At 45.7% G+C, this 18,329-nt stretch overlaps 1 protein-coding gene across 2 annotated transcripts in view; it reads right to left on the reverse strand.

Annotated features, from left to right (window-relative positions):
• Positions 1–3,214: 3,214 nt before the first annotated feature.
• PDE4B (phosphodiesterase 4B) overlaps positions 3,215–18,329 on the reverse strand; it is a gene marked incomplete at its 5' end in the record, with an annotated part of 194,197 nt that continues 179,082 nt past the window's right edge. For both annotated transcript variants that reach the window (XM_082314235.1, XM_082314236.1), the window contains 9 exons: positions 3,215–5,270; positions 8,072–8,254; positions 9,290–9,412; positions 9,509–9,663; positions 10,375–10,474; positions 10,888–11,052; positions 11,191–11,289; positions 11,886–12,064; positions 15,207–15,300. In XM_082314235.1, the coding sequence (XP_082170361.1) occupies positions 4,905–5,270; positions 8,072–8,254; positions 9,290–9,412; positions 9,509–9,663; positions 10,375–10,474; positions 10,888–11,052; positions 11,191–11,289; positions 11,886–12,064; positions 15,207–15,300 (1,464 nt within the window). In that variant the 3' untranslated portion in view covers positions 3,215–4,904. The remainder of the gene's footprint in view (positions 5,271–8,071; positions 8,255–9,289; positions 9,413–9,508; positions 9,664–10,374; positions 10,475–10,887; positions 11,053–11,190; positions 11,290–11,885; positions 12,065–15,206; positions 15,301–18,329) is intronic.

Here is an 18,329-nt window from a genome sequence, read left to right on the forward strand (position 1 = left end):
GTTGGATTATAACCTGGGAAATGCTCCATCCCGCTGGCTGGCACACAGAGGGACACAGTGCTGCGGGCCATGGTGTGCTCAGGGACATGATCATCCCCTATGCGAACGTGGTGGACATGAAGTGAACCTTGGTGGGGCCAAAACACAAGCAGAAGCAGTCAGCTTCCAGGCACCGAGCACCCGTTGCAGGAAAAGCACATTTCTAAAGGTGTTTTTGCTATTTATGCAAACGAGAGGCGATTGCTGTGGCTTCAGCCATCCCGATGTTTGGCTTCTGGTGGCCCCAGCGCAGGGATCCGCATCCCTGTCCCCAGCCAGGCCTGCAGTGAGGGGTTCAGGATACCTGCTGATACCTGTGTATGCGTGTTGTTATTCAGACGAGGAATCCACATGCTCGAAGCATTTCCTCAGAAGAAACCCAAGATTTCTTCAACACTTTTCACTGGTGTAGAGCACCGCAAGCGGCTCCGGCTGCAGCAGGGTCCAGCGCTGGCTTGCAGCCACTGGTGTGCATCGCTGCGGTGGATGGCAGGTGCGAACGCCCACGCTCGTCCCTAACTCCTACGGACAAGGGGGAAAGAAGAACATGGAAAACTGGCCCCACACCCAGGAGAGCGGGCACGGTGCCTGTGCGCCATGGGAAAAAGCAACAGAGCTGGTTTATTATTTTATTTCTTTGCATCATGGTTTCTATTAACAACGCCGACCTCTGGGTCAGAAGTTTCCTGGCAGCGGTGGGGCCTCTGCGGGACCCTTGTCCCTGCGCTGCAGGGAAGCGCCAGCTCCGCTCCCTGCGCAGAGCAAAGAGTGGCTCATCCCCAGGACTGACACCCGCGGGCAGGTTTATGGCTGGTGGAAATCCCCCGTGAAAACCCAGCTCTATGGCCTCAGCGGGAAACTATGTCCTTGAGGACGGCTGCCACTCGGCCACTGCTGAAGTAGTGGCTGTTGGGAACATCCATCACTAACGCTGGCAGCAAGGAGGGGACAGCGTGTGCTCCCCCTTGTCCTGCGGTCCCGAGACTGGAGGTCCTGAGCCTCTCCAGCTGGGCTGGGGTCCTGCACCATCAACCCCACGCACACCCCAGCCCTTCCTGGACCCGGCACCAGTGAGCGTTCCACACCCCCATTGCACACCTGGGCTGCACAGCCCAGTTGCATTCCATGGTTGCACGCTGCAGTTGCACACTGCAGTTGCATGCACGGTTGCACGCTGCAGTTGCACACCACGGTTGCACAGCTGGTTGCATGCCTGGATTGCACACCTGTTTGCATGCCCCAGTTACAGACCTGGGAGCCCCCCCCCCCCCCCCCAAAAGCCACACTTTCTTCACCCTGTTTTCCTGCAGGTTTTGTTTTTCATCCTGCTTTACCCCATTCTCTGAGCAGCAGCGATTCCCAGCCTCTCTGTGCGCAGCCAGGACCTGCTGGGGGTCGCTGGAGGCAGCACGGCTGCACCCACAGGGGGACCACCAGGGACGGGGAGCAGGCACCCATCGGCACCGTCCATCCAGGCCACTACCGAGCGAGGCGGAAGCACCGCATCGCTGCCTCCACGCGGACGTGCTTCCGATGCTGAAGGAAACCATGCAAACCCCACAGGGTGCTCGGGGCCAGTGGGAGTTTTGGACGTGAGGACAGTAAAGCAGAGCCAAGATGGGTTCCTCATCCCCTGCAGAAAGCAGGAGAACTGAGCCAGCAAGCTGCCCCGCACCTGAACTGGGATTTTGCACCCCAAAAATGGAAGCAAAACAGAAGGGATTCGGGTTAGTTTTGCAACGTAGCTGCCATCGGAGCGTTTTCTCTGCTGCTGCTGAGAAGGAGAAGTGAAAGGAGGCTGTTATTTCAGCGCCAGAGCAACACCACCGTGTTTGCATGTACTCACGATGAAGCCGCTGCCTGGCAGAAGTAGGTCATTGGAAGGGGAAGAAATGAAGCAAGCGAAGGCTGGCAGAAGGGAGGGGAGCACGGGCGGAGGGGAGGGGGCCAGGGCAGAGCACCCCGTGCCGGTGCTGGCCCTGCACCCGGGCACACCACCTCCCCCCTAACACGTCCGCTGGCTGTGGGTTGGTGGTTTACCTGCAACTTCAGCTCTTTCCTCTCTGTCCTAGTTGGCCACTTTCTCCACCCAGAACTGCAAATGTTTTTCCAGCCCGACAACACATTTCCCATCTCTGCCTGTCCCCGGGAGCCGTGGGCACAGCGCCGGGCACAGCCGGATGCAGCCGCCACAGCAAAGGCGCATGTAAATGATGCATAGGGGTAAATTCACTGGAAAAGAGAAATTGGTATCAGCACCGTCAAGAAGTTTTCACCAGCGGTTAAAATCCTGGCAAGGCAGTGGGAGAAACACCCTGGTCAGGGTTGCAGCCGGCGGGCACGGGGACGTCCCGGCTCCCAGCGAGGCAGGCGCCGAGCACACCCAGTGTTAATGGCGGCTGCCCAGCCCGGGGTCAGCTGAGGGTGAAGCCCCCTTCCACCGGGACAGGAGGCGTTTGCATGGAGGTGGGTTGGTACGCGCTGCTCCTGTGAAGTGCTGCCTGGGGAGGCAGGCGCGGGATGGGGGATCCGCGTTTCCACGTGGTTCATTTTGGAGCCAGCGAGCCTGGGGAAAGCCTGCGGAGACCCACGCGGTGCTCCAGCAGGGTCTCCTCCAGCCACCGCCAGCTCCCCTGCTGGCACCCGCAGCGAGGGTGGCTCAGGGGAGTCCCCGGTGGCGCGGGGTCCCCGCCGGCCCCTTGCCCCCGCCACCGCCTGCCGGCAGGATGTTTTTTTACTGGAAAGTCAGTTGTTTTCGGTCAGGCCGGGACATGAAAGCATCCCCCGAGCTGGCCCTGGTGCCGCCCCGCGCCGGGCGAAGGCTGCGCTGCCGGCTGCGGCCATCGCCTTCCTGTCTGCACCGCCTTCCTGTCGCCGCTGCCACCAGCCCCGCTCCGCCGCCGGCTGCCGCTCAGGAAGGCGAAGGTCTCGCAGCCGGCACGACGAAGAGGGCAGCCGTGCCCTCTGGCCGCAGAAACCCTTCTCTTCCCGTTCGTAAGACAAGGGCTCCGCGTGTCTGCTGGGTTTCGGCCGCAGGAGGGTTCAGTTTTACTGCACCCCTGGTGCCAGCCAAGTCCCAGCCAAGCGCGGCGAGCGCAGCCGCCTTCGCCTGCAGCTGAGGTACTGCCCATGCCGACCTGTTGAAAAAAGCAGCACGAAGAGCCGCAGGCAGGGTCATGCTTTCATTTATTCACTTCATATAAAAATCTCTTATGAATGCATCTGAACACAATATATAATACTATAACATACATTGTGTGAAACTTTTGGAAACAATAAAATAACCACCTGGAACAATGCAGTGTTCAACAGACATACAAACCCATTGATCATGCACAACTGTGCTATTTTCATTAACTAGTTAGTCACAAGTTGGACCAAAAGCTTGAAACATATTTTACAAACTGAGATTGACACCGCTCACGATGCCGGACAAGCTTTGTCAGAAGTTTCACAGCACAATTATTACATCAGTTCACATTTTTGTCATAGAAATTCACATTGGGTTGTTCAGAAATTGGAACGTGACATTTAAAAGCCGGCCCGTTCGCGGGGGTTTCTTTTTTTTCGGTTCCCCCCCTCTAGGTTTGCAGCACTTCCAACCACTCACCCGTTGCCCTGGGGTCCGGTCCCCCCCAGCTCACCGTGAAGACGAACCCCCCCCGGGCGGCTGCCACCCAAATGCCCTTCCTGGGTTGCGTCTGTCTCTTCAGCTATGTTCAGGTTCTCGTATTTTATGCAATACAAAAGGTTACAAGAAAAAAAGGCAACTCTTATTCCGAGTTTTCTACACAATTAACATCACCGCCGACAGGCAATGTTAATTCATATAAATTAATAACTTACAAAACATTACAGTATATACATTATGTAATAAATACACTGTTATAAACAGTAATGGAGGTGTTAGAGCTCAAGGCAGTGCAGGAGGAGAACGGTGGACCTAGATCTAGGAAACATGAACAATAGGCGAGAGAAACACAAATATCCGAGCGTGCAACTTCCACTGAGCCAAGGAGCTGCCGAGGGGGAACGCACGTCACACGCTGCCTTATCACGCTTACTTATATATGTACTGCACTGTGCCGTGGAAACAACCTACCCTCTATCCTGCGCACGACAAAAATAAAACCCGGTTGGGGAAAATACACTGTTATTCCTAGCAAGCGAACAGAGATGGTGCATGATGGCATGAAGTGACTTTAAATGGGTCACCGGGGGTATTAAGAAGACGATTAAAGGTGCAGTAATGCAAAACAGAGGGTTTCCCTTCTATTTAGTCTGTAAAAGTGATTAACTGCAGTAAAGTGACAGGTATTGCCCATGAAAAAAGGAAGACTGCTTCTTGTAACAGGAAGAATCAAAAAAGTATCCGTCAATTTTGAAACACTTTGTGTCACTTTTTATACTAAACTCTGTGTATTTAATTAATAGACTCTTGAAAAGACATGAAAGTGTTTACAAAGAAGGCACACAGGTCTGCAGACAGGTGGTCAGGTGGACAGGTTTTATATGGAGAGTTATTAATCAGTAGTTGCTATCAGTCTAACTGGTATAAATTCCAAAACTAACAGTATAAAATCTCTCAGTTGTGTGTCATTTACTCTTCAGTCATGACCCAAGCCAGCTCCAGGACAACACGATGCTCTTAGCTGACAAGGCTCAAACCACAATGTAAATCACCTGTTAATTTCCTGAGCAATCATTCACTACACGATCTTTAACCCTGACTCCAATCTCAAGTAGCTGGGAAGATCTTTCAGCCAATGTTAGACACAGGCCTCAGACCCAGGCTGCAGGCTAGTCCGTGAGACTGCTTGCATGCTCATTAAGTGTTTAAAATCCACTCACACAGGTACGGGACATTATGTGTCGACAGGAGACGTATCTTCTGTCACGATTTCTATGTTTGCCTCCCTCTGTGAATCCTCTTCCTCTGGGTCGGCCACGCAGAGTGTCTTTGTATTGCTGAAGTAGCCGATGCTCTCGCCGTCCTTCTCCGGTCCATCCGAATCCTCCTCCTCCAGCGTCAGTTCAAACTGGAACTTCTCCATCATGCTCTGACAGTCCCTGCCTCGCTCCTCCAGCGGAGGAGATGGGCTCTGAGGTATCATGCTCTGGTACCAGTTCCTGTTGTCCTCCAGCGTGTCTAGGATGTCCTGGGCATCGGGCTGCACCAGGTCAGCCCACGTCTCCCAGAGCGGATGGACGATGTAGTCAATGAATCCCACCTGAGAAACACAGGAACATGCACGCTTAGGGGAAGGGAATGGCTATGAGCAGATGGGTGTCTAAAAAGCTCAAATGCTGTTAATACATGATTTTTACAAGCAAAATATCTGCCTCAGAGCAGACTCCCAAAGCAGCACAGTCTAATTGCAGACATAACCATCTGATACCCAAAGCTGCACCTACAACGTTGGACTAGGTTGACACCTTGTCCAAAATCAAATATTGGATGAAAGTTTAACTAAAAGCAGGAGTCGCCTGGAAACTCAGCGACGGAGCTGCCAATCCCATCCCTGGCTGCACGCGTGATTTTAAATATCCCTGTCGATGCCTGTTCCTGACTAGCGGCTCAATCCCTGCCCTGCAGAAGTCGGGGTAAGCCATCGCTCTGAAGACAGAACACCCCACTGAGGGGTGCCTCTTACCAGCTGTTAGTGCAGAGAGGCATTTCAGATGATCATTGCCTCTGCCCTAAGCATTGAGAAAGTTTGCTGTGTCTCAGATAGGTTTCCCTGGTGACTGTGGACAAGGCTGGTGCATTTATGGCAACGCTGCCGGTACCCCAGGGTATGCATGTGGCTGGCAGCTGTGAAAACGGCAGTGCTCCCAGGGCGAGCAGCCGTCCTAATGCTGAATGTCACTGCTTTTATGGACTGAAGTTTCACCTCTAGGTGTATTTTACTATGGTGTGTAGTTTGTACCTATTCTGAACTGTTTCGTGGTTCTGCATCTTTAAACATTTCATCATTTCTCCTCTACTCTGCCAAAGCAGCCACCCTGTTTCTCTGCGGAGCCAGCCCTGGTAGAGATTTCCTTTCCTTTCATTTTGTTTTGGAAAGAGTGCAGAAAGCAGGTCAGCTCATCCCAAGAAGCACTCCTCCCGCACGAAGGCGGACAGACCGCTGTTGCCCGACTCCCATGGAGTGACGTGCCAGCGGTGGAAACAGTGAGGGTTGCGGCCGAGTCCGTCAGTCCTTCCGCCGGTTGGCGCGTAAGCTCTGAGCTAAATCGTTTTTCAATTGTCTGACTAAGAGGACGTACGTCCAGGATGGAGAAAACTGAATGGCCATAAAGAGGATTGAAATTCTTCCGTCTTGGCAGAATGTGTCACTTCTCTCCTCGCTCCGCTGGACAACATTTCTGTGCAGCAGGAAAATGGCTCTCAAAGGGGCCAGACTCAACGTGCAGGTGTTTGCTTTGGAAATCACACATGCCTCCTTCAGACACAACAGGATGTCAATAGAACCATTAACATTCAATTGTAACATACTGTTGAGGCAGCTTAAACAAAAAGGTGATGAAAATTTCCTGCAGCACATGTTCCGGAGCACTTTTGAAGTGAAAAAAAAATTCTGTATGGTTAGCTGATGGCTTCACCACCACTCAAAATGCTCAAAGGCTATACAGCACCAATGGCTAGAGATCGGTCACCTCGTAACCAGGTCATTGTTTCTTTAAACAAACATCCCAAATCACGGAATAGCTGGCCAGCTGGCTGAGCACTGATCTTAAAATATTTTGATGTAAAGAGGTACCACCTAGAGCTTTGAAATACTTGCATGCTATTTTCCCATCGGTTCCTTGTTTCACTCCTGAACGGACATGCCACCTCCCTTTCTCCTTGGCCACTAGTTGGGATTTCAGTGGTAGTCATTTCGTGCAATTCCCGTTCATTTTACATAGCAAAAAATGCCATTTTGAAACCTCTGGGAAGTGCACATGTGAAACAAAAAATTAATTGGAGCTCACATGTGGAGCACATGGGCATTTTCTGGCCAAGCCTGGCCAAAGGATTCATTCCTTGTTAGGTTAACAAATAAGACAGATTTTTCCAACAAAATCACCACGCGGTTGAGTGAATAATTTTGAAACCACTTGGCTTAGCCCTAGAGGACATTTGGAAATAATTATCATCAATTTTGTACTTATTCAAGCTGAAAAACCTCGATGATGACTTGCTCGAGTCATTTAAAAACAACAACCAAGACACCATTATATAAAGATTGGAATATGTTTAGGCAAACATAAATTACCGGCTTCATTACAGACTAACCGGGTGAAATTTTATGGCCTGTGCTACACAGGTCAGAACAAAATCTGACCTTGAAACTGTTTAATCTATGAATCAGAACTACGGATGAGCCAGTTAATCTCAAAAAACAAGACATATCCAGCTCCTTTTAAGGTTTGTGTTGACATAAATAAATATTTCTTTGACTTCATCCAGCACACGGCAGCTCCATCAGATCTCTAACTTAACCAGCCACATCAGGCACTGCAAAACTGTTCGGGACGAGGCTGAATAACGACTGACATCCAGACTTTTCCAGTGTCCTGAAGTGGATCTCAGCAGGGAGAAGCTCCTAACCCTGCAGCACAACAGGGCTGGCATTGCTATAAATGCCTAACATGGGGTACGATGTCAGTAGGTTTAGGAGGTGGTAATTAAGGAGGCTGGAGGGTGTGAAGGCAGAAGAGACCTGGCAGAAAGGAAGATCAGAATTGTACTTTTCAAGCTTGGGGAACAAAAGGAAACCAACTCACTCTGGAAACTGGGACGCAAACAGAGCAAGATGTACACGCATTTGGAAATGAGGAGACGCCAAGGGGTACATAAAGGAGTCTGAACAGCCTCGCCAGTCTATATGAGCTTCAGGCACAGCTGGATGTCAGGGTCAATCAGAACCAACGCTCTGAACAGTTGGCTGTTTGCCTAATTGTGCTAGAGAAAGCAGATGAATTTTGTCTCCGCTTTAAAAATACAAGCTTAGGCAATACAAAAATGCAGCTCACAGCCAATTACCTGTGATTTTTCCACTGACGCTGTGTGTTTGTCACACATTGGACTGATTTCCATTCCTCTTTCTCGCTCTTTGTCTCCTTGCTGGAAGAACTCTTCCATGATCCTGTCCGTCCACTGCCGGTACAGCTCCAGAGACTTTGTGGGATTACTCAAGTCCGCACAATGTACCATATTTCGGAGAACCTGCAATTACATTAATCAGAAAACTCATAAAATCAAATGGAAAAAGAGGATGGTTTCAAGCTCTATCTGCTTGCTTAATTCAGAACATCTAACCACAAGACTCTTTGATTATGCAACAGACTATAAAAATATTAACATCGTAACATCTCCGTATATACGACTAGCTGCTATGGGCCGCTTCAAAAGTAAAACATGCTGTATGTTTCTCAGGTAACTTGATACTTACACAGGGTGCAGTTGTGGCAATGTTCATTACATCATATAGGTTTGTTTTTGAATTCAGGTGCTTGCCACTATTCAAAATTTACCTCCATGGTCTCAGATGGTTAAATGTTCCTACTTTATTAAATGAGTAATATCCCTTCTACACACACACAAAATGTGCCTGACTAACTGTGGCTGCAAGGATTTAGACAGCAACAGGGTGACCTGTTTTTAACATCAGCAGTCTTAAATAAAAATGTAAGGAGAGTTTTCCCATGAGTCTGTTCTTAAGAAGTTGGCCATCAAAGAGGAGAGAAGATCAGGATGCGTCTTGTCCTACTACCTACGTGACCCTGTTCCAGTACTGCTTTGTCATTTCTGTAATTCAAGGATTATATAGGGAACAGACTGTACATCAATAATTTCAGCTCAGCGTGAGAGTTGCTTTAGGTATGGACTTACAAATTAAATTCTTGCAATCTTGCAATGCTATAGCAATCTTGCTATACTTTTTCGACAGGAGAAACAAACGGGAGAAAGCAGCAAGGAAATTCAGGAGCCCTCAAAAACTCAGCCATATAGATTAACTTCAGAAGAATGTGCATGTTTGCAGTTCCATGCTCTAAGTGTTAAAAACATAACCTCCTTTACCTAAAAGATATGGCACCACCTTTTACCTCTTTGTGGTGCAGAACAGAAGAAAATGATTGCTGAAAGTTTAGGTGAGTAGCTTCTATATACGGTCCATTTAAAAGCCACAGTAAAAACAGGAGCACAGTTTCTTCAATCCTGAATGAAATACACAAAATCCAGGAAACTTGGTTGATGTACCTGTATCCTGTCTGTGTAGTTGTCCAGAAGGAGGACTCCTGAACTGGTCACTTTCTTAGTTTCCACCATAGTCTTCAGATCAGCTAACAGACTCATATGCTTGGACATATCTGTTGCCAATACCTTTACAGAAATGAAAATACAATCTCAGTACAGGCCACCATACAAAGAACATAGTTTTTTGTTTGAGACAAGAAGCAGGGCGTGCATAGTTCATACCATGTCGATCACCATCTTCCTGAGCGTCTGACGCTGTTTCTTGGTCAGGTTCTGGAAGATGTCACAGTGCTCCTCCTGAAGGAGTTTGAAACCCACAGCAAGATGGTGGTTCTCCAAGACGGATTCATCGTTGTACATCAGGGCTAGTTCAGAATCTAGCAAAGCAACATAAATATGTGACTCCAGCACGTGAAATATGTGATTTCAAACAGCAAATGCTTGTCCTGGGTACTAAAATCTTTATCTGTATGCAACAAATCGGGAAAAGTTTTGTTTTCTTTCTTTGCTTCATGTGTGCCAAGAGCATGCGGTTTTCTAATCTGAGCACATATGTATATAATATAAACAGCCCTTTGCTCAGTTCTAATGAACAAAATAGTACTTGGTTGACTTAGTTACGGGCTTCACAATCACTGACAACAGAAAGCATGAATCCTGCAAATGCACTTTCCAAAAAAGAACAATACTCATATTTTGGAATCAAGATACATGCTTAGCCTGTTGCAGAACACAATATGAACCACAATATTTAGCTTTATCGTTGTCAATAGCAATAGCATTATTTATCTTATATTAATGATAAAATTTGCACTCAGGACTGGAAGAACTATTACGCATTAGCAGGTAGTAATATTCACAAGATTCAAGGGCACTTGCAAATTGCACTACAATAGCTTCCTTTGTTAGGAATTTAATTTTAATTACTGCTTTATTTCAAAACATCTAACTAGTTTACTGCACAATATTTTGAGAAAGCAATGCAGTCTGAAAGCCATAATTTGTGACCTCGCTGCAATGGAAGATGCATTTCCATTAGTTTCCAAGTTCACAGATGAAATTATTGTTGTATTTGAAACAAAACTCACTTGTATTAATAAGAAATTGATTGGAGACCCCAGGGTGATCCACATCATGAATTGCAGCTGCAAAAATTGCAGCAAGGATTTCCAAATCAGTGAAGACGGCCTAGGAAGAAAAAAAGGAATTTGTCAGAGAAGTCCTTATGTTTTGTCTCTCAACAGTTTGGGAGGCTGATTTAGAGAAACAAATTGTGCTTTTTAAATTAGTTTTCTGAGAAGAAGACATTTACACAGCAGAAAGGTCTACAAGCAGCATGTGCTCTTTAAGATGAAACAGAGATTACTGGCAAAGCTGCTGCTGAAATTTCTTAATGGTGATTTCCCTGGCTGTAAACTGAGCCCTCAGAAGAGCAGGCAGCACACTGCTTTTTGCAAGTCTGAGTGCTACTGGTGACTGATGCAGCTTAAGGTTATTCTCCTACGTTCACATAGGCAGTGTGGTGCTTTTAAGCCACCATCCCACCTTTAAACACAACAACTGCCCAACACAAAGCACTTAGCTCAAACCAGCTAACTCACATCCAGCGCAGGGGTAGAGAGCAGAACATGGGTGGACTGGGCAACATCAGCAGCATGGAGGCTGTTGTGGTAAGCTACGTCCGAATGGTAGTGGTCTTCTAGCGTCATCATGTACGTTACAAAAGTGTCTGATGAGATCTTGAATGTTTTTAGTAGATCTCGCTCCTGTATAATAAATGGTACAAGCATACATGCATATATCAAATAAGGATGTCGTACTGCAGAAGGCAACAAAACAGAAAGCAAGTAGAAACTAAAACAGTGTTGTAAAAGAACACAAAATTTGATCAGAAAATCACGAACCTGGAATATAGCGTACATAATGCAGGTGAGCGGCCTGTTGTGGGAATACCTTGCAACATTAAATATGTTGAGACCCCACTTATTCAGATCTTCCAGTTCCTTTCGAAAGGACAAAAAGAGAACGGTTACAATATTTTTCAAGACAATTCTGTATTCATCACTTGCATCACATCGTTTGCATTTTCCAAAAATTTAAACAGATGCAAATTCAATCTTCATTATGGTAATTATGTAAGTGCCTGAACACACGTACTTAATAAAGTACACGAACACAGCATAACTGTGAAAGGCTGATGCCAAAGCACTTGTACAAGGAGATGACATTTCTCTGTGTGGCAGGGGAATTAATTGTGATGTGTGTTTCCAGGTAGCAAGAAGAAATGCCCTGACAGAGACAAAGGCCCCATAGCCAGTTTGCTGGACATGGCGTTGTTATACTTTCCTGTGTTTGATAATTACTGCCCTCAGCCTTCATCACATTTTTTTTTTATTATTTTAGGGATATTTTCAAGGAATTTATGAACATAGAATATGCTGTTAGGGCCTGGTACCATTAATTACAGCATTTATAATGGCCACATCACTTCAGGGACACCGATTCCAGTTTGGGGGGGAGGGGGGCAGTCCATCCAGCCAGTCCATCCCCTGCTTCCAGATAACACTGATTCTCCCAGAATGGCAAGAATCTGTCATACCTTGGCCAGATGGTCTTCCTTTTCTGTTTTCACACCAAATCGAGAAATGCTGGTGTTATTTAAGCTTGAGCTATGCATTAATTTTTTCACTCCGCTGATCTGTGTCATGAGCTGCTGTTTTTTCTTCTTCTCTCTGTCTTTCTGGGTGGGAGAAGGAATCTCCACATCATTCTGCTTGTCTGTAACAAAGGTGAAATGACTCAACATCGTTTGCAGCGTGAGCACCCATCACACCCCCCAGAACCAAGCCTTAGCTTTGCTGATTAAGTGGCTCCGCACCCTGGTTCAAACCTGTGTGTTTCTGCTGGGGATCTTCCCTAAATTTGGGATCGAACTGAACCAAAACCAAAGCAAAACAGTCACATAACCTCTGTTTGCCCTCTGCAAGACTGAACCTTCCCACTGAGACCTGCTGGGACATGAAGCGCCAGGCTGCTTTCATCATAGCCATTTTCAAGCTGCATCGCTTGGGGACACAGCACATGTACAGGAGCTAGCTCTGCATGCCTGAAGGGCACCAGGTTCTGCTTATGGCTAGATCTCAATTAATTTTTATTACCTATTTTCAGGAAAATAAAATGTGTATTCAAACAACACATTTTTCCTCAATAAAGTACATAAGCATATATTTTCACATTCACTTTATTGACACTTATTAGGGCCAAACCCATCTCCATACCCTCTGCTCTTAAAACACCAACCCAATAAAAAATTGGTGTCACCGACTTATTAAACGTTTGTCCTTTACAAATATGTATAGAATAACATACAATGCACAGGTCATATTTCTATTATCATGCTCAGAGATAGTAACAATACTAGCGCACATCAAGTAGGCACCTAGTGGGGCAAAAACTTGGCTGTGGAGATGTGTTTAATAAATAAATCTATCCACATATGCCACTTACTGCCTTTACAACTGATTTATTGGCTGCATTCAAATGGAAATGCAGTGGTTCATTACTTTCATACTAACCATTTTTTCATGAACTTTTTAGAAAAGGCCACTATAATCTCTTTGCACCTTTGCATCTCTGAGGACCTCTGGAGGGACCAGGCGTCCAGGCATTAGTTACTTTTGCCTTGGCTTAATTAAAAATCTCTGAAATAAGAACCACCACTGCATCTGCAACACTGCAATTAAGAAGGAAGCCATTATTCACAGCAACAGTCAAGCTGACATCAATGGGTGTTTCCCTTGTGTGTTTTTGCTGAACAACAGAAGGACTTTCCTCTATATAATCTCCTTAGCAATGACTAACACTAAGGCAGCATAAAATTGACATTCTTGAACAGAAATCTCTATAATTTGTTAAATCATGCCTCCACGGTGGTGGCAGCAGCAACACCCCTCGCCCCTTAGGAAAGGGCATGTGCTGAAAGGCCATCATGGTCTTCCCCATTTATGTGATGTGGCCAACGATAAAACCATCATTTTTCAACTTTGTCCTTCATACAGATCTAAAGCTGGCGTCCTTGCTCTCACTGACTAAATGGTGACTGCAGGACTGGCCCCTCTGCAGAGGACATCACTTCTTGGTGCCTTCCTCAGCTCATTTAATAAAGTCAAGAGACTGAATGAAGTAACATGATCTGGTTTTAATATCTATAAGTTATCCCCATCTAACAAACACTGTTTGGAGATAAATGAATGTCCTAACCACATATTTTTTTGTTTGTTTGTTTGTTCAACTTCCTCAGTTGTAGACTCCCGTTATTTTGTGTGTTCATTTAATTTTAAACCAAATTTTAGGGGGGGGAGGGGAGGGAAGTAATTAATAAAAATGTAACAGCATGACTTCCTAAAAAAGCTTTAAGATCTTTTTAAAAGCTTTACTAATTTCTTTTTAATATGAGTAATCAAGTTGCAATCTAGCCCAATCTGGAGAGCTTGCACCACTTGGCATTAACATGGCCCTAAGCGGTTGACCGGCCCTCATACTGCCACAAAAGAGCGAGGACGTCACCATTACAGAGTATGTGAGAAGAAGCAGAACAGGAATGAACAAGACCATTGTCAAGACCTGCAAAGGGAAACGCAGTTACCTAACGCAGCCTGAGTAGGGGGAATAATACAGCCCCATTAGCACCAGCAGCAGCTTCAGCTAATTAGCCCCTGCTGAGATACAGACTCCACTATGAGTGTATGTGTGGTTTATTAGTTTTATATTAGGTCCACAGTATCAAGCCACATTGGGTATTTCTGCTGCAGCACATCCTGCTCCAGCAACATATGCCTACTGGCAAGAGCTGATAAACAACAAACTCCCTGAAAATGCCATGGTGGTCATGCTCCCCGGCGCACTGTGTACGCTCCAGGCTCTCCAGCTGAAGAAGTGGCCTGCTGGCTGGCAGCTAGGCAGTCTCATTTCTATTCCCTGTATTAATTCATGTTCTGGATATCATGATTAAGCTGAGCGATAAGACAGGGCCAAAGGATTCCCACAAAGCAGCTACAGACTTACATGGATTATTAATGATGTGATGTGTCCTAAATGCACGCAGTCGTTCCAGTTGCAACTGGCTATTGAAATCACTTTAAAATCCCTTAATGGAAATAATTGTTTGTCATACAGTGAATGCGTTCTGGGCCATTTTAACTGCAGGGCATGAGTCCCCCATGAGCTCCGGCATCCCACATACACTCAGCATTTTAAGCTGTTGGACTCAGGGATATGTATATGAGGGTCCTGTGCTATGCTTCATTTTATATGCAAATGGTCACAAATTCTAAGCTGCTTGAAAACACAGGAAATTATATTTTTCATAACAAATATATTTTGTAAACACAGAGGATTAATTCATGTCAGTAGACCTATGAGCTCCAACAAAATGAAATGCAAAATATTCTCTTTACTCTTTATTCTGACTTCCAGTGGAAAGTGAGCAAATACACACAAAGTAATATATAAAATGTCTGGGCTGAACCTACTTGTCTGAACCCCTGTTTCTGAAGGGTGAAGATGCAGCTGTAAGAGGCAGTAGTTGCAAAGATGAGAGTATGCAGTTGGGCTTGTGTGATTTTGTCCTTTCCGTAAGGTCAACACAAAGATCAAATATTGCATAATGCAGTTGCCAATAACTTAATTCAATGTGAACAGAAAAAATCTTTTGATTTAGAGAAGGAATTCTTCTGTGGATAGACTTATTCAAACACTATTATTTTCCTCCCTATATCCATTTTGAAATTAAAAAAATCAAAACATTTAAATAATGTTTTGCCCCAAAGGAAAACTGGGCACAAGCATTGACTGGTGGGTATTAGGCTGCCATTAATTGTTATCTTTGAGTCACCCGAAAGCTTGGGATGCGACGCCTTACCCAGGAAAGTGTTGGAAATGTACTCGGACACCTGGTTGCCAGAGCGGCTCATCTCGGAGAGGTGTGTCAGCTCCCGGTTCAGCATCCTCTTGAACTGGGAGGGGAAGAGCACATACACAAAGATGGCATTTTTCTGAATGCTTTTCCAAACTAATACAGCTCAAACTGTATCACAAGCAAGTCCACAAGCAAGACGTTAAAAGCAAAATTCTGGAGATATTTGGAACAGAGTCAGTGACATATGGTTTCATTTAGATACTGTTCAGCATCATCATGACTAGATATTTCTTTTCAGTACACTAAACTACCAAATTGATTTCCTCCAAAGATGCATATTAGTTTTTACTCTAACAAATGAGAAGATAATGTTTCAGGTAACCTCTCTGAAAGATCAAATTCTTGTATTGGTTTTAAATTCCACATCCTGTAACCTTCTTTTGTTCTGAATTTTATAAGTTTGCTCCATCTTGAATTATGCAAGTAAAAGACAATTGCGTATGTTCAGAACAGAGCAGAGGAGAAATATGCCATAAATCTGAAGATCTGCTTGGATCATTACAGTAAAATGTAAGATTCAAGCATTTGTTCACCCAGATATACATGCTATCATCCTCCTAATTTTCTAACCACACATTTTCATTGCTGCATCATTTTATCCTGCAACAGTGAATTCCCAAAGGGAGAAAAAAATTTACATACATGTACACCGCATGCACAGTACGCACATATGTTTTCCTCTTGCCATACAGTACACATAAATAACCATTTAAAAAGCATGTTTTCCTTATAGAGCTTTTATCCAAGCAATACAGCACAAAAAAACAGTAATTCATAATCCTTCAGGATTTAAACCCACCTTAATATAACCCCAAGATACAGATAACAAATAGTTTGCTTCAGGCATTTTGGAAAACTCCACGCCACCGTCCACAAATCCTCACGGAGAAATTGCCGGTCAGACAGAAGAGCTCCTCGGGCACGCGGACACCCCCCTTCCCCAGTCAATAAAAAAAATCAGCGTTCATCAAAGCCAGAGATCCCCCAAAGCCCGGCAGTTGCTAATCCCAGACAAAGCCAAGCTTGGCATAGCATCTTCACAGAGGGCTTGAACGTGGGTGTATTTGCTCGCAGGAGAGAATAATGAAATCAGGGATTGCACGAAGAAACGAACTAATCCAAATGTATTCAGCTGGATGACTGGAAGCACTTATGAATTATGAATCGTCCTGGTTGCTTAGTTGGCTGAAGGGGGTCCCCACTCCACATTAGCCTTGCTCAGCTGAACTGTACGACAAAAAAATGATGCTGGTTTCTGAGGGGCTGCCAGCTTTAGCAACACAGCCATCTTTTTATAAGGAAGATTAAAATGGAGGAAGCTCTGTGCATATTTAAATAAGTCAAAAGTAGGCAGTAGCCTCTTCTCCATTTCTGCTTTTTTTAATCCTCTTCATTACAGAGACTGAGGATTTTCAAAGCAAGTATTCACATATGGATTTTTAAAAGCATAATTTTTCACATTTTCAGTGTGATCATAATTTTTTTTCCCCTACATGGTAAAGGGCAAAATGTAGCAATGTAGCAAAATGTACCTTTACAAACTGGAAATATTTTTCAGGTAAAAGGTACAAACTAATAATAACGTTAAATCCGTAATGTCAGCCTGCAATCACAATATAAGATTTTAATAAATTCTTTCTTAGAAGAATATATTCACAATCTGAATTTCAAGATTTAATCATTACTTTAATTTTTATTCTAAACTGAAATGCAATCACTTTATTAGGAAGCTGTAGCTGTCCTTTTAGCACCAAATCAAAAGCAAAGCACATTGTACTGTGTATGCAATACAGATCACAGCAAGGAACCACCGCTGATGTGCAGCATTCATACTGCTTTAGGACGTCCTTGGTGATTGCTGGCTGTAATATGCCGCACAACAGCAGCCAGGATTCCTAAAATAAAAGTGCAATCTTTGGTCTAAAATTATTTTCCTTCTCTGACTGCCTTGATTAAATGCCATCAGCCTCGCCTGGCATGACGTCACGAGGCTTCCTCGCATGCTGTGGGACATGCAGGGCAGGGGGGAGAGCCCGTGCTGCATCGCACCCCCGGCCCCCACTGCAAGAGCTGACGGGCAGGGAGATGCAGAGCCTGCGCACAGCCCACGCAGAGCCAGCAGCTCCCTCCTTGCCCAGGCTGCCGGATCAGCACCGAGCACCACAAAAATCACGCCTCGCTGGCCAGGCATGGCTCCAGTCGCTGCTCAGCACCGTCCAGATGGGATTCCCGCTCAGCCTTTCGGCCATAAGAACCACACAGAACAAATGAAGTTGTGAGCCCACCTTCTCCTCTCCTTAAATTCATGATTATCAGAGGTGGAAAGCTGATGCCACCACCCTTTTACCACGTGGCTATCTGCACAGACCAAAGACAGGGTGCTATCTGCTCGGACTCTGCCACCACCACCTCTTCTGCTGTCTTCTCTTGCAGCAACCTGCCTTGCCCTGCCAGTGTGAATGTCACACAGTGAAGCCTCACTTTCCGGGTTACTCAACCAGTTTAAATATCTTATCTTATGGGATGCGAGCAGGAGCGGGATGTGAAGGATGCCATCTCATGGGATACAGGCAGGAGCGGGATGTGAAGGATGCCGGCTGCCCATGAGGGCATCCCACAGCACCAGGGCACAGGCAAGGGCTTTGGCTCATGGGGTCTCCACTGAACTTCATGCCAACCAACAGGGACAAAAGCCTTTTTGAAACTCCTAAGAGAAACCTTAGTGATTGAGAACGAGCGGCAGCACGAATGAAAACCAAGTAAGAGAAAGCCCGTGGGAGGAGAGGAGAGCTCTGATCCTATCATTCCTCACAGTGACGTATTTTCGCCGGTCACAAGCACCAGCCACCAACACGTGAGCACTCCCACAGACTTATAGCGAAGCAAGTGCTGAAACATTTCTCTGGATCGAGGCTTTTATCTTTACAAGGCAAACACCATAATCAGATGATCACACAAAAAACTTTTAAGCAACATTGAATCAGTCGGATTTTCTATACAATCGCCCCTTTCAGACAAATAATCGCAAGTGGTGGACAAACACTTGAAAAAAATGCCTTTACCTCA

The sequence above is a fragment of the Platalea leucorodia genome (assembly GCF_965183815.1).
Source record: "Platalea leucorodia genome assembly, chromosome: 5".
Taxonomy (NCBI): Eukaryota; Metazoa; Chordata; class Aves; order Pelecaniformes; family Threskiornithidae; genus Platalea; species Platalea leucorodia.